This window comes from Mus musculus, chromosome 4 (genome assembly GCF_000001635.26).
Source record: "Mus musculus strain C57BL/6J chromosome 4, GRCm38.p6 C57BL/6J".
Classification (NCBI taxonomy): Eukaryota; Metazoa; Chordata; class Mammalia; order Rodentia; family Muridae; genus Mus; species Mus musculus.
The window spans coordinates 123,126,645-123,148,798 of record NC_000070.6 but is presented as its reverse complement, the minus strand read 5'-3'; the positions used below and the strand labels follow the sequence as shown (position 1 = coordinate 123,148,798).

Here is a 22,154-nt window from a genome sequence, read left to right as displayed (position 1 = left end):
AATATTTCTTTATTTTTATTATGCTTTTGAGTGTTTTGCCTGAATGTGTGGGCCATGTATGTGGTCGGTGCCAATGAAGATATAAAAGAGCTTAAATCCCCTGAAACTGGAGTTACAGATGGTTGTGAGCTGCCATATTGGTGCTGGGAATTGAACCTAAGTCTTTTTGTTTGGTTTGGTTTTTTTAGACAGGGTTTCTCTGTGTAACAGAGCCCTGGCTGTTCTGGACTTGCTAATGTAGACCAGGCTAGCCTCGATCTTACAGAGATCACCCTTGCTCTCCTCTCAAGTGCTGGAATCAAAGCTGTGTGTGCCACCACGCCTGGCCAAGAAGAGCTGTTAAGAGCTGATCCATCTTTCCAGCCTCCATCCCTTGTTTATTTTTTTCATTTTGTTGCTTACTGTTTCATTGTTGTTTTCTCATGTTTTACTTTTTATGTCAGTCTCTCCATATGTTACAACTTTCCTTGCGGGGAAACCATGTCTCTTAAGAGTGATCCCCAAGTCAACAGCTTGCACATCACCTGGGACCTTGTTAGAAATGAACTTTCTTGGTTTTATCCAAAGATCTACTCTGGGAGTGGAGTTCAGCACTCTGAACAGACCCCGTGTTATGGTTCCCTATGCATGCATAGGTTTTAGTACTGCTGTCTGAGATATGGAACCTTCCATGTACAGAGCTAGAAGCTCGGGGTATTGGTGAACCCGGTGCTGTGAGATGTCTATGTAAGGCAGGAAAGTGGCCACCAGCTCTAGACTGTGACAGACTTGAACATGACTTCCTCCTGCCCACACAGTAATGTGTTCCTGGCTCACAGATAGCCTGTTTTAGCTTCTGGTCCCTCAAACAATCTCCAAGCCACAAACACTGATTCAGTTAGAACTCAAAGGACCCCTGGTGACTGTGGCTGCCAAGAGCTGCAGACTTCCGTTTGGTTTGTTCTTTCTTACTTTTTTTTTTTTTTTTCTTCCCTCTGGTGCTGAAGATGGAACCCACAGCCTTGCACATGCTATGCGAATGTTCTAACTAAGCTACATCCCTAGCCTCAAGCTTGTTCTTTTCTTTAGGAGCCTGCTGCAGTATAGCTCTTAGCACCTGCCCCTCCACATTCATGTTTGCTGTTCCCGCTAGGGCTGTTGCTTCACATAAATACACCTCCTATGACAGCAACCCACAGCCTGTGATTCAGCCTCAGTGAGAGAGGCCCAGACACCCAATGTGCTAAGAATAGAATTTTCCATTCCAACTTTATTGAAAAGATGCTTTTTCTCTGCTTCATTCATCAGATATTAAAACTCTACTAAATGTCAAAGAGTTGTACAGTGGGCTGAGGAAACTGTGCTAAATAACCTGACAAGGTCCTTGCACAAGAGCACAATACAGCTTGTGTCAAGCGTGGCTGTGATATGTAACCTCCTTCTGTGTAATACAGAAAAGAATGCTTCCTACTTTCCTACTCACTGCGAGACCCAGAGCACTGTAAAGACCCGTAATTCTAAAATCCATTATCATGTGAAAAGATGAGTCCTATCTACTGCCAGAGCTTGAGTTCATCACTGATGTCGTAGGCGGATTTCCAGAGCATTTAATGAGATAGACAGGTCTGGTTTGTCACGACTCTTATTGTTCTGATGGTTATGCTGTCTGACGCAGTCACTTTTGGGACACCTAAAGGGGGTAACATGGTCTGTCTTAGTCAGGGTTTCTATTGCTGCAATGAAACACCACGACCAAAAAGCAAGTTGGGGAGGAAAGGGTTTATTGGGTTTATACATCCACAGCACAGTTCACCATCAAAGGAAGCCAGGACAGGAATTCAAGCAGGACAGGAACCTGGAGGGAGAAGCTGATGCAGAGGTCATGGAGGGGCGCTGCTTACTAACTTGCTTCACATGGCTTACTCAGCCTGCTTTCTTATAGAACCCAGAACCACCAGCCCAAGGGTGGCCCCACCACGATGGGCTGGGCCCTTCCTGTTAATCACTAAGTAAGAAAATGCCTTTCAGCCAGATCTTAGGGATGTACTTTTTCAACAAGGCTTCCCCCTCTCTGATGGCTCTAGTTTGTGTCAAGCTGACATAAAATAGCTAGCACATGGGGCTTAGGGAAAAAAAATGTGCTGTTAAAGATGGTTACAGAGGCACTGCATGTTCTATAAACAAACTAAATGGTCATTTTGCCAATGTGAGCAAACTGTTGGGATGTCTAGGTAAAAGGAGATGATAATCTCTACTTTGAAATGTGGATGGGGAGGGGACAGGGTTCTGGTATAGTGGCCCACTTCCTTTAATCCCAACACTTAGGAAGCAGAAGGATGTATGAGTTTGAGATCAGCCTGGTTTGTATAGCTTGTTACAGGCCAGTAAAGGCTAAATAGTGAGACTGTCTAAAAATAGAAACCTCCATGTTATTGGGAAGATAGCTCAGTGCACATACTACTTGTTGAACAAGCATGAGGACATGAATTCAACTCCAAGAATCTATGCTAAGAGAAGGAGGAGGAGGAGGGATGAAGAAGAAGAAGGAGGAGGAAGGAGGAGGAGGAGGAAGAGCAGAAGGAGAAGAAGAAGAAAAGAAGAGGAAGAGGAAGAGGAAGAGGAAGAAGAAGAAGAAGAAGAAGAAGAAGAAGAAGAAGAAGAAGAAGAAGAAGAAGAAGAAGAAGAAGAAGAAGAAGAAGAAAAGAGGAAGAAGCAGCAGCCAAGGATGGTGATGCATCCGGAACTTGTAGCTTCAGGGCTAGAAAGGTGAGGATCTCTCCAGATACACTGTGGCATGCATGTACACTCACACCGCACATAAACATGCTACATTACCTCCCACCCCAAGCCGCCACACATACACACTGAATACAAATTTCTTAAGTTTATATGGCACTGGGCACAGAGGTACAGTCCTGGAGTTTCACCACCAGTCTCTCAACACTCCTTTCTGAGCTGCTTCATAGACTTCTGGACTTCAGCTCTCTGCTCTGAAGGATATGGGATGTGTCCTTGTACATCAGCGGGCAGCAAAGAGAAGAGTTGTCCTTGAGACTCACCTGTTATTGCCACATGAAGTTAGTAGTGAGAAAGGAGAAGTATTGTGAATTAAAAGGGGAAAAAAGTTTCCCACTGTGTGGTTTTGTTTCTAAGACAGAGTCTCCTCTAGCACAAGGCTTACCTTAAACATAGGCTGGCCTTGAGCTCTTGACCTTCCTGCCTCTATCTCCTAATGCTGGGATTACTGACGTGTGCTACGATACCCTGACAAGGTGTATCCCAGACTGAAACCCTCCTGCTTCAACCTCTTCAGCATGGCTAATTATGTGGCTTTTTTTCTAATGCTCAATTCTACAATCCTCTGACACCAACTCGATGTCCCAGAATTCAATTCAACTCAATTCAGATCTAACACAGACAACACAGGTTAAGGATTCAGCCCCATCAGACTGCTCCCACCTTTAGACACTAACCAAAATGCAGTCCTCATGCTATCTGTACTCTGCCCAGATGACTACAAATTTGAGGGCTTCCCTGACCCCATCCTCCTCAAATTCAGTAATTCTCTAAAACACTCACAATGCTCAAAAAAGAGAATACATTATGATAGCAATTTATTATAAAAGGTACAACTAAGGAAGAGCCTAATGGAAGATTCATGGACCAAGAAGATGCTGTAGGGGACATAATCATACTCTTTAAGCATGGCCTGGCCTGCCATCCTCAAAATACATCAACATATTCAGCTAGCCAAAGCCCCCAGGTGTGGGGTTTCCTTCCATGGGCTTAGCTGAATCACTGATGGTAGAATTCAATTTCCTGTCTCCTACCTTCTCTGAGGGATCTGGAGGTGGAACTAAAACATTCAGCCCCTGATGAAGATGCTGATTCCTCTCATAACCAGTTCCCATCTTGAGACAGTGAAAGGGCCCCACAATGATTCAACTGCTGAGCAATAACTCAGAAATGATCCAAAATGGGATAACTATGAATCGCAGAAGACTTGATCACATCATCCAGGCAATTCCAAGGGGTTTTAAGCACTTGGAACTTTGGTCAAAGATCAGTTACACAAATGTATTCTTTTTTTTTTTTTTAAGATTTATTTATTTATTTATTTATTTATTTATTTATTTATTTATTTATTATATGTAAGTACACTGTAGCTGTCTTCAGACACTCCAGAAGAGGGCGTCAGATCTCTTTACAGATGGTTTTGAGCCACCATGTGGTTGCTGGGATTTGAACTCAGGACCTTTGGAAGAGCAGTCAGTGTTCTTACCTGTTGAGCCATCTCACCAGCCCCACAAATGTATTTCTAATACACCTTCACCACCAGCTCTTCCCTAGTCTGCTACATTAACATCTTGTTCTCCTGGGCTCCACTCAATCCAATCTAGACCCAATGGGCAGTGTCTTAGTTAGGGTTTTCTGCTGTGAACAGACACCATGACCAAGGCAACTCTTATAAAGGATAACATTTAACTGGGGACTGACTTACCAGTTCACAGGTTCAGTCCAGTTTCATCAAGGTGGGGATATGGCAGTGTCTAGGCAGGCATGGTGCAGAAGGAGCTGAGAGTTCTACATCTTCATCTAAAGGCTACTAGGAGAAGACTGGATTCCAGGCAGCTAGGATGAGGGGTGTAAAACCCATGCCCACAGTGACACACCTCATTCCATGGGCCAAACATATTAAAATCCCAACAGTCAGGTTATTGTTTTAAAATGAAAATGACATGCTTGTGGGGGGTGGGGTGTAGTGAGAATTTTGATTGCTTTAAACACTGTAGTGGCTGTTCCTGGTTGTCAACTTGACTATATTTGGAATGAACTACAATCCAGAATTGGAAGGCTCACCAGTGACCCTTATCTGAAGGCTGGGAGATAGAAGTTTCTGATCTGGATCTTGGTACGGAGATCTTGAGGCATAGTGACTATGGATTCCAGAAGATTAAGACAGGGAGATCCCTGAGTTCAAGGTCATCTGGGATAAAGGTGTGGTGGCACACACCTTTAATCTGGGCTACACCTTCTGCTGGAGACCATATAAAGACATTGGAAGAAGGGAGTCTCATTCTCGGTCCTTCCCCTGCTTGCCGCATGGGACTGAGCAACTGCTAGATCCTTGGACTTCCATTCACAGCTACTACTGAACCATTGTTGGGAATTGGACTGCAGAGTGTAAGTCATCAATAAATTCCTTTACTATATAGAGGCTATCCATAAATTCTGTGACTCTAGAGAACTCTGACTAATACAAACACAGAAATGTTATAGGAATATGTTTTTGTTTTAATCCCAGGTATGGGATAGGAGGTTGTGTTAGATTGTCTACAGCAGCAGATTATGATTTGCCTCGTGCTAGCAGGAGCCTGATTTTGCCAGCTGCAATATTTGCAAGTGTATGATGTTTGGAATTCTGGGGACTCTTGAGAGGGTGTAAAAATGCAAGTGCCCTAAGAGTGGTGTGGCAGCAGCAGCTGCTACTGCCCCTGTGGCTGCTGCCACCATTGCTGATTGCTGATTGCTGGTTGCTGGTTGAAACTGTCCTGAAAACCGTGAAGATCAAAACCACCCCAAGGAACTTGATGCTCCTAGTCAGCAGGAAGTAGTCTAATGGTACCGATGCCCCCTTTCTCCTCTAGCCTTCTTTCTTTCCTACCTAGTGTTGGGAGTTGGAAGGGATAAGGATGCAGATGGATGGTAGGAAAGGGAACCCATAAAGTAGCCAAAAGTCCAGCTGCAGGCGGGGAGCAATGACTGGAGATATCTCGCAGTGGCTAAGAGGGCTTGTTGCTTTTGCAAAGAAACCCAGGTTCAAGATCACCACTCATGTGGTGGCTCACAACCATCCATAGCTCCAGTATAGAGGATTTGATGCTGCCTTCTGACCCCTGTGGGCACCAGATATGCACATGGTGCGTATGTGTGCATACAAGCATGCAAAACATTCATACACATCAAGTAAATCTTAAAAAATTAATATGTACCCACAGAGAAGTGTAGTCTTCATCCCTCATCAAGGAAACTTCTGTTTGCAACAGTTGGATGTCACTACAGAAAACAATAGCCAATCAATATGCAGAGTTGAGGAGCCCGGTTCCAGTGGATACATCTACAAAATACTCCCACACCTATGGCCCAGGGAGCATTGCAGAAAGGGTGTGTGTGTGTGTGTAAGCCATAGGATTTTGGCTTTTGCTCTAAGACTGTGTTTCTTAGTAACATCAGAAGTACACTCAGAAAGTCTCAAGAGCTTGGCCACCCAAATATGAGCTGAGTAAGGAGGACACCAATAAACACACCAAGCTGCACAGGATAAAGCCAGCAAGACCCCAACACTACACAAAGAATTACAGGCAACTGAGTGGATCCGGGAGCAGGAAAATGGCTCTCCTCAGGGAAGAAATAGTCAGCTCCAGTGTGCCAAATGGTCAGCTCTAAAACCACACAAACAAGTAACATTACGCCGGACATGGTGGTGCACGCCTTTAATCCCAGCACTCGGGAGGCAGAGGCAGGTGGATTTCTGAGTTCGAGGCCAGCCTGGTCTACAGAGTGAGTTCCAGGACAGCCAGGGCTACACAGAGAAACCCTGTCTCGAAAAACCAAAAACCAAAAACCAAAAAACAAAACAAAAACAAAAAACAAGTAACATTATATGAATTCAACTGGTTATATTTAGGAATACATATATGTATATATAAATATATAGTTGGCATGTAGTAACAATTGACTTAAAAAAAAAAAGAGGCCATACATTTGAAGGATAGTGGGAAAAGGATTACGGGAGGGCTTTGGGGGAGGAAAGGAGAAAAATGTTATATTTAAAATATAATATCAAAAATTAAAAAGTGGGAAAAGATCAGTGTAAATGTGACCATGTAACTTCCTTGCTATCACCCCATGATAGCTTCTCAAAATCCCCAAGTTTTTCACAAAGCTTGCAGGCCCTGACATGAGGTGGCCTCTACCCATCTCTCCTGCCTGAACATGTGTCCTCCATTTCCACCTCATTATGCTCCTGCCTCTCAGCTCAGCTTCCATCTTAAAAGTCTCCTCAAGGGGCTGTGAGGTGGCTCAGCTGGTAACAGCGCTTGCCTTGCAAACCTGGGACCTGATCTGGTAGGAGGAGAGAATCTACTCCATCAAGTTGTCCTCTGGCTTCCACAAGTATGCGTATACACACACATTTGAATAACAAAGTTTATAAAAGTTACCTCAGGAAAATCTAAATGCTCTGCCTACAGTAGCTGAGGATATGGATCAGTGGTAGAATATTTGCCGAGGAATGGTCTTCAGCTCTACGTCTGATCTCCAGCACCGTAACTGAAGGGACCCGCACACAGTGTTCCCTCTTGAACACTGGGTTAGGCACAAACCACACTCAAACACCTATTTCCATAGAGAGATCCTTTACTGAGCAGGGGAAAGTGACTGTTCTCCGCTCAGGCAGACAGCAGCAGCAAATGACCTTGTGGGTGTGATGTTTTTTTAAGAGGAAAAAGAGGGGAATCTGTGATAGAATGGCTAGGATGTGGTGGTCATGTTTTGGTTGACCGTATTAATTAGGGTAGGCCAAGGGGGGATTTGACTGTTGTAGTGGCTATTTCTGGTTGTCAACTTGACTATATCTGGAATGAACTACAATCCAGAATTGGAAGGCTCATCAGTGACCCTAATCTGGAGGCTGAGAGATAGAAGTTTCTGACCTGGATCTCAGTATGGAGATCTTGAGGCATAGTGGCTATGGATTTCAGAAGATTAAGACAGGGAGATCAAAGATTAAGATTAAATTCCTTTACTATATAGAGACTACCCACAGTTCTGTGACTCTAGAGAACCCTGACTAATACAATTGTTGAACTTTAATACTTTGATAGCTGGACCTTGGTGATCATCCTCAGGAGGAGGCCAAATAAGGGAATAGACCTTATTTGGCCTACGGCTAGCTTTAGGAATATAACCCTGTTTGTTTGTTTGTTTATTAGCAAGGCAGAGGGAATGGGGAGAAGGACAAGGCCTGCCACACCTGTGCTTACCAAGCTTGGGCCTGCTAGAGCCCTTTAACAATACAGCAAAGCTTCCTGTGGTGGTATATGCTTTTAGTCCCAACCCTCAGGAAGAGATCTCTGTAAGTTCAAGGTCAGCCTGGTTTACATAGTGAATTCCAAGATATTCAGGACTACATAGGAAGATCCAGTCTCAAAATAAATACATAAAATAAAACTTGTTAAATTTCTATTTGAGGTAGGTTGGTGGTATTCAATTGGGATTTCAGCACTGGGGAGGCTGAGATCTGGAAGGCATAGTGGGATACTCTAACAAGCAAACAAATGTGATCCTACTGTTTTGTACTGCTATTGAGAACCTATAAATTTAAATATTACGTTAGAACAAGAGTATAGCAAACACTTTGCCCAAAGGGCCAGATGGTAAAATATCAATGGCCGTGGGAGGAACAGGTCTCTTCCCTTTGTAACATGAAAGCAGCCAGACAATAGAAAAGGAACGGATGTGGCTATACTCTAACAATTAAACTTCGTGATATTGAAATTTTAATTTCATATAATTTTCATCTCTCAAGAAATATTGTCGATCCTTCGCCTCACCCCGGTTCAAAGTGTAAAAACCGTTCTTGGCTCCCGAATTGGCCAAAAACAGCTGCCTGGACAGCCCGGACCATAGTGTGTTGGTAATGGTTCAATTGCCGTTAATATCTAGGTTGATCAGACCAAGGTTTGTTTCCTTCCAGCTCTGGGAGCTACAGCCAAGAAGGGGCGGAGCCTGCAGCCGCACAAAGACCCGCCCCGACCTAAGGGGAGGGGCGACGGCGAGGGGGCCGGCCGAGTGCCGGCTTCCGGCGGAAACGGGCGCGAGCAAGATGGCCACCACCAAGCGTGTGCTGTACGTGGGTGAGCAGGCGCGGGAGCTAGACTTAGTCTGAGCAATGTGGGAAAGGGGGAAAGCAGCCGGGGTCTATGGAGGGCTTGCTGGGCCTGAGGGTGTGAGCCCGAGATGGAAGGACAATTCCGGCGACCTTCCTAGTCCACTAAGCGCACAGGAACCCCGACGAGTGACAAGAATTTTGGGCTTCCAAATCCCTCCCGCCCATTCGTTTTACAAACATTCAGTGCGGAATGGCTGGATCTCTGCCCTAAAGGAGGAGTTACCAGACTATCTAGGAGAAAGTGGGAAATAACCTACACACCCTAGCGTTGTAATAGGGACTAACAATGATGACAGGAACTTGGGTGAGGGCAAACTTTCTGTTGCCGGGACGCAGAAGTTGAGCAGGAGTTGGGCAAAGAGTCAGAGTAGAGGCAAAGCTGTTCGCTGCACCGGAGCCGAAGCTCAAAGGCGTAAAAGAGCCTGGCGCCTAGGGGCAGCTGGGTCATTTTTCGAGAAACTCAGGGAAATTGGGGAAAACAAAATGGAAGATACAAGAGAGATCGGCGAGAGTCGGATGATAACCCTGTGTACACTACCAAGGAGCTCTCACTTTATCTTGAGGACAGTGACATTTAAGACTTTGAAGTCTAAGAGAACCGATGGATTCATTTCCACTTATATTTGGTTGGGGGGGGGCGGTTGGAGGAAGGAATTGAGGCAGAGAGGTCAGTTACAAAGCTTTCACAAGAGTTGGAGATCGAATCAGAACTGTTTAAAAGGAGATTGAAGAAAGGAAAGTAGTGTGGGTAGGCTGTAGAGAGAGATGTTTGTGTAGACAAAGGACTGGATGGAAAGATCCCTCCCTTTGCCTGTCATACCAGTGACAGGCAAAGTCCCTGGTGTGCAGGGACCTCTGAGTGTGTAGGACAGCGGCTCAGAAGGTCCTTGGCTCATTTGCAGGCGGGCTGGCAGAAGAGGTGGACGACAAGGTTCTTCATGCTGCATTTATCCCCTTTGGAGACATCACAGATATTCAAATTCCTCTGGACTATGAAACAGGTGGGTCATTTGAGTGTCTTTAACGCTCATTACCCTCCGATAGGGAAAGAATTAAAGTCACATTCCAGTTCTAAATTTACATTCTTAAGTTCTAGTAGAATTCTTGCCCACCATATGAGGCTTTGGTTTCAGTTCCCAGCACTAATCACACAGAGACACACACAGAGGGGCAGAGACACACACAGAGACACACACAGAGGGGCAGAGGGGCAGAGACACACACAGAGACACACACAGAGAGGCAGAGGGGCAGAGACACACACAGAGACACACACAGAGAGGCAGAGGGGCAGAGACACACACAGAGAGGCAGAGGGGCAGAGAGGAGAGAGACAGGGTGGGAATAGCAAGATCTTTAAACTCTGAGTCTGGGGAATCTCCCCACCCCCTAAAAACCAGTAGAGTAGTTGATGGCCACGGTGGCACATGCCTGTAAACCTAGCAATTCAGAGGCTGCAGCGGGAGGATAGAGTTTAAGGTCAGTCTGGGCTACAGCAGAAACATATGCAAGAAATGTTCTACTGACTTTCTAGTTGGCACTGTTGTGTGGGGGCTTTTTCTTAGCTCAGAATTTGTCTCAGGATAAAACTGAATCTCCTTACAGGTTTTAGAATTTATCTGTAGTTGATCAGATTATATATTTGGTTGATGGCTTTTTTTTTTTTTTGGCCTGTATTTGTTTTTGTTTTGTTTCTATTTCAAAATGATTTAACTGTGTTGTCCGGGCTGGCCTCCAAACTGATGATCCTTCTGTCTTAGCTTCCTAAGTAGTTAGCATTACAGGTGTGTGCTGTGGCACCTGGAATCAAATTGTAGATTTGGATAAATAGTTGATTTGCTAAATAACTTACCTTGCCAGTTTACACTTCATGAGAAGTTGAAGTTCAATATGTAGCTTTAAAAAAAAAAAGGATTCATTTATTATTATATCTATTATATCTGTAGCTGTCTTCAGATGCACCAGAAGAGGGTGTCAGATCTCATTAGGGATGATTGTAAGCCACCTTGTGGTTGCTGGGATTTGAACTCAGGACCTTTGGAAGAGCAGTCAGTGCTCTTAACCGCTGAGCCATCTCTCCAGCTCCTCAGTATGTAGCTTTATCCCTAGAAGATGTTTATTATTGCTTCAGGTATTAAGAGGAATCAAAGGATGAGGGTCCTTTGTAAATCATGACTGAGTAGGTTTTCTGGTGTCTGGACATGGTATGGGCCGGCTTCTTTGTGATTGTTCTCTTTTCTTCTCTTGCCTCACATAGCAGTTACCTAGATCTTTGTGTTTATTTCCCTTTTTTGCAGAAAAACACCGAGGGTTTGCTTTTGTTGAGTTTGAGTTGGCAGAGGTGAGACTTTTGTGCTTTGCTTAAGTCTTTTGTTCCTACAGAGAAACAGTTCTCAGCCTGTGGGGGTTGTATATCATGTATTTAAGTTATGATTCATAACAATGGCAGAATTACAGTTATAAAATAGCAACTAAATAATTGTATAGTTTGAGGTCCCCACAGCATGAGGAACTGTATTAAAGGGTTGAGTACCTACTGCTAAAGCGGAAGCTATTTCCCATTTACTTAGGTTCCGGGTCCTAGGGTAATGCTTTCAGAGGTCCAGAAATGCTGTTTGAAGCAAGGCTTCCTAGTAGACTGATCTGTCAATAACAGCTCAGACCCAGTCAGACCCTGCCTGTCTTACTCTGCAGGGCTCTTCCAGCTCTGTTCACTGAACATTCTTGCCTGGCTGTGCAGGTGATTATCTCTTAAGCCTTCAGCTAGAAAAAACACCTTCAGCTAGAAAGAGATTATGGTACAGTGAGCTGAAAAACTGCCCAAGAAGTGTTGTTGGTCACACACCCCACCTAGGCAGGAAGTACAGAGGTGACTTTTTCCTGTTTATTTTGCTACCAAGTGTGCATTTAGACACACAAGAAGTATTCCACTACAAGCCTAAACTTACACTTTGCATTTCCTTGGCAGGATGCGGCAGCAGCTATCGACAACATGGTATGGCTGGGGATCCTCATTCTAACTGAAGGTGCCTTTCGCTGGTACAGTGGGCCCTTGTTCAGATACTGGTATTCTGAATTTCTGAAGTGTCAGGATTGGGTGGGGAGGTAAAGGTTACCTTCAAGTAAAAACATCCACTGTGGGCTGGTCAGTAGTAAAATTGGTTCCCGCCCAGACGCCTCCCCGTTACTTGAGCACGTCCTGCTCACTGATCTGCTTGGCTTGTCTCTCACTGGCCGTCCACCCTACGTGATAGCAAACGGGAAGGGTTTCATGAAATAGTAGACCAGTTAATAACAGAGAAGAGAGATTCAGGAAGAGGTAACCAAAGGCCACGCTACTGACACAGCTGATTAGAACAGCTGGAAGAGTCCTTGGAAACAATGGCACTCTTCAAGATCTGTGGCCTGCCTAAGACACTTATATGTCATGTCAGAGGTGAAGTGCAAAGGTGTCATATCCTGTGGCTAGAACTTTGCTGGGAAAAAAATCTATAAAACTAATCATCTCTGGTTACATATTTCCATTATAAATCAATGCGTAATTGATTCTCATACTAAGAAATTTACACTTTTATGTTTTTCTGGTTTCATAAAATTCTAATAAAAGACTTTTTTTTTTTTTTTGCCACAAAGTTTTCACTGCTGACTTAAGGTTTACATTAAGTGGCCTTTCCTGGTGCTGATATCTTGCTGAAGTTGTTTATTCATTATCCTCTACCACCTATTTTCCATGTATGCTATTTCAAAGCCGATCTTGCTTTCAAAGGTGAACTCAGATCTATGTACATTTTTCCCTGTCACTTGCATCCTTTGAGCTCAGAATTACTCTTAGTAGTGCAGGTCTTTGGTGGTATTACAGGTTTGCAGCAGCTCTGGGGAGGAAGTACCTTGTAATTTTCTTTCCTTGATACTGTTTGTGGTGAGAGCATAGCTTTCATTGCTAAGGGATCTAGGATTCAAAGGAAACACCAATCAGGTTTCAGAAGTAAATGAAAAGCTGCAGAGTTGTTTGTTTGAGACAGGGTTTCTCTGTATAACACTGGCTGTCCTCAGACTCTAAACTACCCTTGAACTCAGAGATGACCTGCCTCAGCCTCCTGAGGATTACAGATGCATGCCACCACCACCTAGGTGCTGCCAGAGTTTTGTAACCTGACAGTTTAAGCAGCTGGATTTACAATCTTTTCAGAATGAATCTGAGCTCTTTGGACGGACGATTCGTGTCAATTTGGCCAAGCCAATGAGAATTAAAGAGGGCTCTTCCAGGCCAGGTGAGTGGGTACCTCAGAGTGCTTGTCAGGTTGTCTGATTTGCCCTTCTTTATGTGTGTGTTCAGTGCTGCTTCTGGGGGACGAGAGTGAGGGGGACAAGAGGGTGGCTCACACTAGTGAAGGATATACATTTCCTTTATCAGTGAATAGTCGGCAAAGCCAAAGTAATTGTTCCTCTCATGAGAGAACCCTGTGTGGTCTCCTCCTCGTTTTCTTGGTACTCCATTTCTATAAAAGAGCTGAAGCCAGCAAAACCCTATCTTTGTCTTCGATATAGCCTTTTCCTTTTGTCCTGCTAAGAGCAGGCCCTCTAGGGAGTCTCAGAGGGATTCAACAAGGGAACTTCTCTGGCCAAGAGGACCACAGAGATGATCAAGGCAGCTGCCGGCAGTGGAGGAATAGTCTGAATTTCTTAACTTTTCTGTGTCTTTTCCTTCTAGTCTGGTCAGATGATGACTGGTTGAAGAAGTTTTCTGGGAAGACTCTTGAGGAGAATAAGGAAGAAGAAGGACCCGAGCCTCCCAAAGCTGAAGCCCAGGAGGTGAGGGTGAAAGGGGCGTCCTGAGGGGCTTGCAGATCCGAGCATTGGTGAGGGCAGTGCTGGGGTGAAGGAGCACAGCTTTGGGAGCTGTGTTTGTAACTCCTCCACACCCACCAGGCAGCCCTCCTGTGCAGAGGTAACAGGACAGGTAACGTCACTTCCCTTTAACTGTGTGTGTTCTGGGTTTGCCTGGGCCAGTTTTGCCTGCCGGGCACATTTCCTGGTTCTCAGCTCACCTCCCTGACCACTGCTGCAGGCAGGACTTTCTCTGTGTACCCTGTGAGGTTTATAGTGGCATGTGGCTTTTCTGTCCTTTCTCAGCTGACACAGCAGCTGCCACTCTTGGCCGTCTGCAGCCCTCCTGTGCTGCACTGTCAGCTTTGATGGTCTCTGTTTCTGACATTGGACTTCAGTTGTTTCTGGCTGCAAGTCTCATTGTGGCTTATTTGGCTGGGAGTGGATGCTCTCCTTTGTTTTGTCCTGCTGTGCTTTTGATCTTTCTAGCCACACAATTACCTAAGCCAGAAGTTTGTTTGCAGACCTAAAGTAGCACTCCCAGTGGAGTCCCTAATCCTTCTTTACAGTAGAACCAGTGCAGTCTCAAACGCAGGTGCTTTTCCTGACAGCCTTCGTGTACTGTTGGAATCTGTGTCTCGCCTTGTCTTTTGTTTGGAAATTTTCAGTTGTTTGTGGCTACAGTCTTGGATCTTCTGGTCCTTTCCCAAGGAAGGTAATCTTTCTAGAGCACAGATCCAATCATTCCATCTCACTCCCCTGTCATCTCAGGGTGTAAGAGCCCGGCAGGGCTTCCGGGTCCATCTTGTCCATCTTGCAGATGTCATTTTTGCTTCTCTATAGTGTACTCCCTACTCTATGCTTAGTGAAATACTCTGTTTCCATGCATAAGTTTGTTTTTGCACAGGATACTCCTGTACTGATTGCCTTTTTCTAGGTAATATATTTAATGAGCTGAGGCTCATTAGATGTATGCATATTGTGTGTATATGTATACAGTATATAGTATATGTAATATATATCTAACTGCATAGACTTGAAGGAAGAAAGTAGCTTCAGGTCTTACTCATCTCTACTCCCAAGACCCCGGGCAATACAGCAAGAACTGTATTGTTGCTGCTGTGGTATTGCTAGTACCAATGTAAACAGCAGTAGTTAGAGCATCCACATTATTCCATGTGCTTGATCATGTGCTTTAGTCTCCCCTACTTAAGTACATAGCAAGCCTCAGCCTCTTGCCCTTTGAGCATTTGGACCGCATCAGAAGGGCTCCCCCATGCTTCCAGAGTAAGCCTATGACAGTGACAATTGTGTGAGTGTGTCCACTAGATGTAGTAAGCTATATGACTTGACCTAGGCACTGAAGATGAGCTGGGTTGAGTATTCTGACAAGGAAGGCGAACAGGCATGTCTGAGGGTGAGTGTGGAGAGATATGCCTATGGTTAGGGGGTCCTGTTTTATAGGGCTGAGTGAGGTTTCCTGTCACTGGGTGTCCAGCTGAGTATTGTGGCCATAGTTCCTGCCTCCTACAGTCCTATCAGGGCCCAAGACCTTCATTGCCAACATCTGTGTTCAGGCTGTTTGATGGCGCTGTGTTCTGAAGATATGTTCAGAGGATTTCTTATGTACTTCCTTAGGGAGTTAGAGGTCCTCTGACCAGCATTTTTGTTTCTGCACCTAGGGAGAGCCCACTGCAAAAAAAGCCCGGTCAAATCCTCAGGTGTACATGGACATCAAGATTGGGAACAAGCCAGCAGGCCGCATTCAGATGCTCCTACGGTCTGATGTGGTGCCCATGACCGCAGGTGAGCAGACCCCTGTGCTCAGGTGGCATCAAGCTGATGGCTGAGCAGTCTCTCAAGGTTCTTGCTGCCCCAGCCCTTAGACCTGTGGCATTGTTTCTGACCTGAATTAACTTGTAGCATCTAAGATCCTAGGATATAGTAACAGAGGTCAGGTTTATAATTTTTTAATAGTAGAGGTTCCTTTTTTTTTTTTAAAATAACATGGTAAGATTGCATTATTATGAATATTGTGAAAATCATTTAAAAGAATGTATCAAACACATTGTCCCAACAATATTATATCTAGCTCTATGTTCCAGAAGTAACTAGTACTAATTTCTAGTTCATTAAAATATTGATTTATTCTTTAATGTAAATTTTATTATTTATACATTTAGTTTAAGTAGTTATCACAAAATTTGCTTTGAAAAATCATTAGTCCCTGTAATAATAGAGTCCAATAACCCCATTTCCTGCCCTACTGTCAGCACCATTTGCTGCACCTCAGAGGCAGCCAGTTTCATTTCATAGCTGGTTATTTTGGTTTTAACTTCCATATTGAAAGATAATAGCTTTATATTCACCCCTTCTCTTTTTAATTTTATAAAAATTATTTTCAGTTTAGGCATTCTCTTTTGATTTAGTGCTCCAGAAAAGGAATTATCTTTTCCTCTCTTCAACACCCTCACATCTTTCTTGGTAGTCACTTTGGTTAGGCCGCTTATGAGTGCCTGTAACTTTAGCTCCAAGGGATTGGATACTCTCTCCACTTTCACATGTATATACTCATATACAGACACACCACATGTCACATGTATATACTCATACACAGACACACCACATGACCATTATTTAAAATAATTATTGTGGCCTGGTGTAGTGGTGTGCTTGGAAGGCAGAGGCAGGCAAATCTCTTGAGTTCTAGGCCAGCCTGGTCTATATAGAGTTCCAGAACAGCCAGGGCTATATAGTGAGACCCGTGTCAAAAGCAAACAGATTGGTTTTTGTACGTGTGTGTGCACATGTGCATGTGGTGTGCATGTCATGACACATATGGAGGTTAGAGGACAACTTTTTAGAGTTCCAGCGAAGACATGAAATGTTCACTCACACTAGTTAGAAAATTGATGGACACAGCAAAGAAACAACCAAGTTGAAGTTGATGAGCCAGTGAGTTTATTGTGGTTGCCTCAGGAGTATGGGTGGGTAGTTACTTACAGAAGCACAAATTGACTCAATCAGATGCACCGCCAAAGGCCCATAATGGCTCATGAAAGGTAGAAACCTTCAGGCGCCTTGATAAGTTAGAAAGCGGCTTTCCAGGCAGCTCCATGTATCTGAAAGTGTCTCTCAGCAGTCCTTCCTTCAGGGAAGAGAGGATCCTAGTGAATCTGCTCAGTTTCAGGGACTTCTTGATGCTTTGACTTACTTCCTTCCTGAGTTGATAAGGCTCTCCCCTGTAGGATGGAAAGTTTCGCCTTTTTAGAACATCCTGAATCGCATTAAGCTTCCCTCCGAGGTGAAACTTCATCTAGGAAGAAAGTGGCCCTCAGCTGTCAGCTCTGTCCTTTGACTCTGGTTCAGACGCAGGCTCCAGGCTTGCACAGTAGCGCCTTTACTTCACTGGCTCTGGATTTTTTTTTCTTTTTTTAAAAACAATTTACCAACACGTTAGTGTGGTTTGGGGATGCAACAGAGAGAGGATGCACATATTCACTTAATCCGAGTGCCATATGGTTATTTAGTAAGTCAGTGTCATGGCAGCTTATAAGGGGCATACAGTGAGAATATAGACTATGATCAGCCCTCTCCATGCATGGTCCACATCTGTGAATTTAACCAATCACATAGCAGAAATATGTATGGGCCAGTCAGATGGCTCAGCAGGTTAAAGTCCACGCTGCCAAACATGAAAACCTGAGGTGAGACTTAGGGCCCATTCGATAGAAGGAGAGAACCATGCCTTGTAAGTTTTCCTCTGACCTATATACACCTGCACACATGCATGCACATACACGATAAATAAATATGTAATAAAGACTTAAATATATTTGAGGAGAACATTGTGTCTCTACTAAGTATGCGTGTATTGTTCCCTTGTCATTACATACCCTAGATAATAGATATAAAACCATTTATGGAGCATTTATATTGTATCGTGTATCATAGATAATATAAAGATGGCAGAAAAGATACAGAATCCAGGAGGGTTCTGGGAACCATCCCCATGTGTGTGGATACCCAAGAGCAGCTGTGCAAAACTAAACATGTAAAACATGTTTCATGATTTATTTCTCTCCCTTTTATACCTGCCTCCCCCTGTATATCTAGATGGTTACCTTAATTTTTATACCTGCCCCCCCTGTATATCTAGGTGGTTACCTTAATTTTTATACCTGCCCCCCCTGTATATCTAGGTGGTTACCTTAATTTTTATACCTGCCCCCCCTGTATATCTAGGTGGTTACCTTAATTTTTATACCTGCCCCCCCTGTATATCTAGATGGTTACCTTAATTTTTATACCTCCCCCCCCTGTATATCTAGGTGGTTACCTTAATTTTTATACCTCCCCCCCTGTATATCTAGGTGGTTACCTTAATTTTTATACCTGCCCCCCCTATATCTAGGTGGTTACCTTAATTTTGGTTTGGAAGCTTGATTGCCTTTAACCTCAGCCCCTTTTCCTTTTCAACGCCAGAAAACTTCCGCTGCCTGTGCACCCATGAAAAGGGCTTTGGCTTCAAGGGAAGCAGCTTCCACCGCATCATCCCCCAGTTCATGTGTCAGGGTGGTGATTTCACAAACCACAATGGCACAGGGGGCAAGTCCATCTATGGGAAGAAGTTTGATGATGAAAACTTCATCCTTAAACACACAGGACCAGGTAAGCACTGATTCTGCTGTGGCGAGTAAGGCAGGGCCAGGGCAAATAGCCTGGGTGTGATTGGCCAGCCACTGAAGAGACACATGCTGGGCTGGGCTGGGCTGCCTGCCTCTCCAGTCTTGTACTTTCCCCCACCTTCATTCCACAAGTTGGTGTTCCCTGCTAGGGTAAAGGTTGTGGTTATCCCTGCAAGCTCCCTGTGCCCTCAGCTTCTCTGTGTCCCCTCTATACCCTCAGTCCCAGTCAAAGATCATAGTCTGTGCCTGTTCTTCTGAGGTTTCCATATTGATCTGAGGTCTTGCCTCGTGCCTGCCACAGATGCATGCTCTGACTCCCTCCTATTACAGAGTCCATCTATCCCTCCTGGGCTGGATGGAGTCTGTCCCTCTGCCACTTAGGATCTTCATGTCTCCTGCTGGCTCCCTTTGACTTATAAACTGTGTTTCCCCTGTTCAGCTAGTTTGGTCCATCAGTGACCAGGCATGCAATCTCAATCTTAAAAAACCCAATAACCACCTTTGGACTCTTGTTCCTTCCACCAGCATCATCTTGACTCTCTACTTTTTAGCAAAACTTTTTAGAAAAAATGTATAAACTCACTGCCTTCATCCTTTCTAAGTCCTTCTATCTAGATTTTTAGCCCCAGCTGGCCATGCAAACCTTTCTTTCTTTTTTTTTTTCGAGACAGGGTTTCTCTGTGTAGCCCTGGCTGTCCTGGAACTCACTCTGTAGACCAGGCTGGCCTCGAACTCAGAAATCCCCCTGCCTCTGCCTCCGGAATGCTGGGATTAAAGGCGTGCGCCACCACGCCCGGCTACACGCAAACCTTTCTTGCTAAAGATACTAACCATCTTTTTTGCCAATAGCCAGTTTTCCGCCTCAGCTTATTCCAGCGTGTCAGCATTCTGTGCTGACAGTGCCATACTCCTGCTCTCTCTGTCTCTGTCTCTCTGTCTGTCTGTGTCTGTCTCTGTCTCTGTCTCTCTCTGTCTCTCTCTCTCTCTGTCTGTGTCTCTGTCTCTCTGTCTGTCTGTCTGTCTCTGTCTCTCTCTGACTCTCTCTCTGTCTCTCTCTGCACTGGCAGGCGGCCCCTCCATCTTCAGCGGCTTCATCTGCTTTGCCACCTTTCTGTCGTGCTGCTTCCTCCTGTTCCATTACTGAGCACGATGGTGGTCAGAGATGAGTTCATTTCTCCCTAGGAACCTGTCCACTGCGCCTCTGTTCTTCCTGCAAGCTTGTGCTAGACTGAAGTACAGGGCCAAGAAGTTCTTCCTGCCTGCATTATCTTACAAGAAAGTATGTCCTGACACACTTTCACAAGAGTTATTCCAACGTGTGCCGCTCAGATGTTAGAAGACAGACAGGCTGTCGCTGGCAATTTGGATACCACAGATGGTATTGCTGGTGCTGACACAATTTTGTGAAATGATGTATAGGATTACATTATAGTGTTAATTCTTGAGTTATTTTTCTTGGTTTGTTTTTGAGACAGGATCTCACACTCTGTAACCATAGCTGACCTGGAACTTGCCATAAAGACCAGGCTGACCTGGAAATCACCAAGATCCACCTGCCTGAGGCTCCCAAGTACTGGGATTAAAGGCGTACACCACCATACCTGGTTTGCTTTTTGAAACTGGGTCTTAGAGTGTGACTCAAGCTAGCACTGACCTCTGGATACTCATGAGTGCTGAGATTACAGACATGTACTGCTGCATACGGCTCCCTAGAAGATTTCACTACACTTAAAGTTTGCCGTTTGTGAAATATAATAGACTTAGGTCTTAACTAGAAAGGTGGCTCAGTGGTTAAGAACACTTGCTGCTCTTGTAGAGGACCCTCAGGCATCACAGGTTAAAATGGTTCTCCTTCAACTCCCTTTATGTCTGAGTTTCAGTAGATAACTGTTCACTTATGCCTGATCAGGGGTTGGGACTCATCTTGGATTCATTTCCCCTGTCACCCTAGTTGCACCTTGTCTCTAGTTCATCTCCTGGCCCAGCTTTCCTCCTTCCCTCCATGTGACTGTCTTAAGCTTCTCCCCAGCACAGATGTCCCTGCATCTCAGTTGTCATAGCACAGTAGCCTTTACAAGAGATGTACTTATCATTTGGGTTGGTTGCTTGTACCAAGTACTTTAAGTGAGGGTCCATGCAGCACAGTCGGTGTGGAGGTCAGAGCACACTTTGAGGAGACAACTCTTTCCTTACCATAGGTTCTGGAAATGAAATGCAGATTGTCCAACTTCCACAGCAAGCTCCTTTCTCTGTGGACCCATCTCCCCAGCTCATACACTTACACTTTAAATAAATATTTTGCTCATCAGTGTTTCAGGATTTAATGGGCCTGGTTACAAAATAGACTGCAAGTCATTGTTATAAATGAAAAGACAAATAAATGTGAAGGAAAAAATAAAAACGGAAACAGCCCACTCATCCTTTTTCTGTAGTGAGGGAAAGACAAGGTGCTGTGTCTGTTAGGACCCTTCCATGGCCTGAGCCAGTATGCAGAAGCACCGGCAGCCATCAGCACATGCACCATGGGCTGGGAGCAGTGTGGAGGGAGCTGACAAGTTTATTTTCTCCTAGGCCTCCTCTCCATGGCCAATTCTGGCCCGAACACCAACGGCTCCCAGTTCTTCCTGACCTGTGATAAGACAGATTGGCTGGACGGCAAGCATGTGGTATTTGGGGAGGTCACGGAAGGCCTGGATGTCTTGCGGCAGATCGAGGTGGGTGGTTGGAAGTTGCTTCCTGCCTGGACCTTGCGTGGGTGGGTGCCCCAGTGGGAGAGTTGGGGAGGGCTCTTGATGTCCTGGAAGGGGGCATTTAGAGCAGGTCCCTGAATGTCTGGGGAGAGGATGATGCTCTAGCGGCTCTCGCATCCTGCGTCTCTCCTGATTTCTCTGTTCTGCCCGCACAGGCTCAGGGCAGCAAGGATGGGAAGCCAAAGCAGAAGGTGATGATTGCCGACTGTGGAGAGTACATGTGAGGCTGCGCTCTCTGCTCCACCTCTGTAAGACGAGGGGAACTGCCTGGTCTGGGCCCTGTGCAGCAAGCTGTGTAGAGCACAAGCCTTTCCTTGGGGTCACCTGCCTTAGCAGCTGCTCATCTGCAGTGCCCAGGCCTTCTGCAGGCATGACTGGGCCTGAAAGCCAGCATAGGCAGTGTGCTGCCGCCACCTGTCCTGAACTGTCTGTAGCTGCTAGGTGGCTTCTTTGCTAAAATAAACTGCTTGTTTTGTTTTTTTTTTTACTGTTGCCTCCTGCAAGTTGCTGAGAGTTGTCTGTTAGAGATCACATCCAAGGCTAGGCTGTCCCCTGAGTGGGGTGGCATGTTTGGAAAGCTGTAATACCTTCCCTGTGGCTTTGTTTCCTTCCTTCCTGGGGCTAAATCCCTTATATGCCAGGTCATCTTTATGCCACATGTCCTATCAGATCATGTCAGGGCAGCGGAAGTCAGAGCTGCTTATCCCTGTTGCCGGTGCTCCTGAACCAACGCTGCCTGTCTGGGGGTGGCCTTGGTGGCTCCCATGTCTAACGTTCACGTTACATTCTTCAGGTCTTTAAAATGGTAGGTGTAGTATGCCTCAGCCAGCTCTGCCAGGTACTGGCTTCTTTTCAGGAGACCAAAGGTTGGCACAGTACCCGGGCATCCAGCAGCTTGCTGCTTGTTTCTTTGAATTAGGTTTTTATTGAGACACTGCCATATCCATTTAAGTTCAG

The 22,154-nt window shown here is 45.1% G+C and overlaps 1 protein-coding gene across 4 annotated transcripts; it reads left to right on the top strand.

The window, feature by feature from the left end:
• The first annotated feature begins 8,808 nt into the window (after positions 1-8,808).
• Ppie (peptidylprolyl isomerase E (cyclophilin E)) lies at positions 8,809-21,685 on the top strand. 4 transcript variants are annotated; one of them, XM_006503250.4, is made up of 10 exons: positions 8,809-8,889; positions 9,835-9,933; positions 11,230-11,273; positions 11,901-11,958; positions 13,122-13,203; positions 13,644-13,744; positions 15,442-15,565; positions 18,245-18,430; positions 21,019-21,161; positions 21,353-21,685. In XM_006503250.4, exons 5-10 carry the CDS (start codon positions 13,173-13,175, stop codon positions 21,419-21,421), a joined length of 654 nt encoding a protein of 217 aa, XP_006503313.1. In that variant the 5' UTR covers positions 8,809-8,889; positions 9,835-9,933; positions 11,230-11,273; positions 11,901-11,958; positions 13,122-13,172; the 3' UTR covers positions 21,422-21,685. The 4 variants fall into 4 exon arrangements, with proteins under 4 accessions (XP_006503313.1, NP_062362.1, XP_030109538.1 ...); NM_019489.6 differs by having other exon boundaries at positions 8,848-8,897; positions 11,901-11,927; positions 21,353-21,684; XM_030253678.1 differs by having other exon boundaries at positions 8,858-8,897.
• The last annotated feature ends 469 nt before the right edge of the window (positions 21,686-22,154 follow it).

Excerpts from the sequence above, each read along its gene's own strand:
- Ppie (NM_019489.6), top strand. The coding sequence starts at position 8,867 with ATGGCCACCACCAAGCGTGTGCTGTACGTGG. Across the intron at positions 15,566-18,244 it reads TGTGGTGCCCATGACCGCAG|AAAACTTCCGCTGCCTGTGC; the intron begins GTGAGCAGACCC and ends TTTCAACGCCAG. Across the intron at positions 21,162-21,352 it reads ATGTCTTGCGGCAGATCGAG|GCTCAGGGCAGCAAGGATGG; the intron begins GTGGGTGGTTGG and ends CTGCCCGCACAG.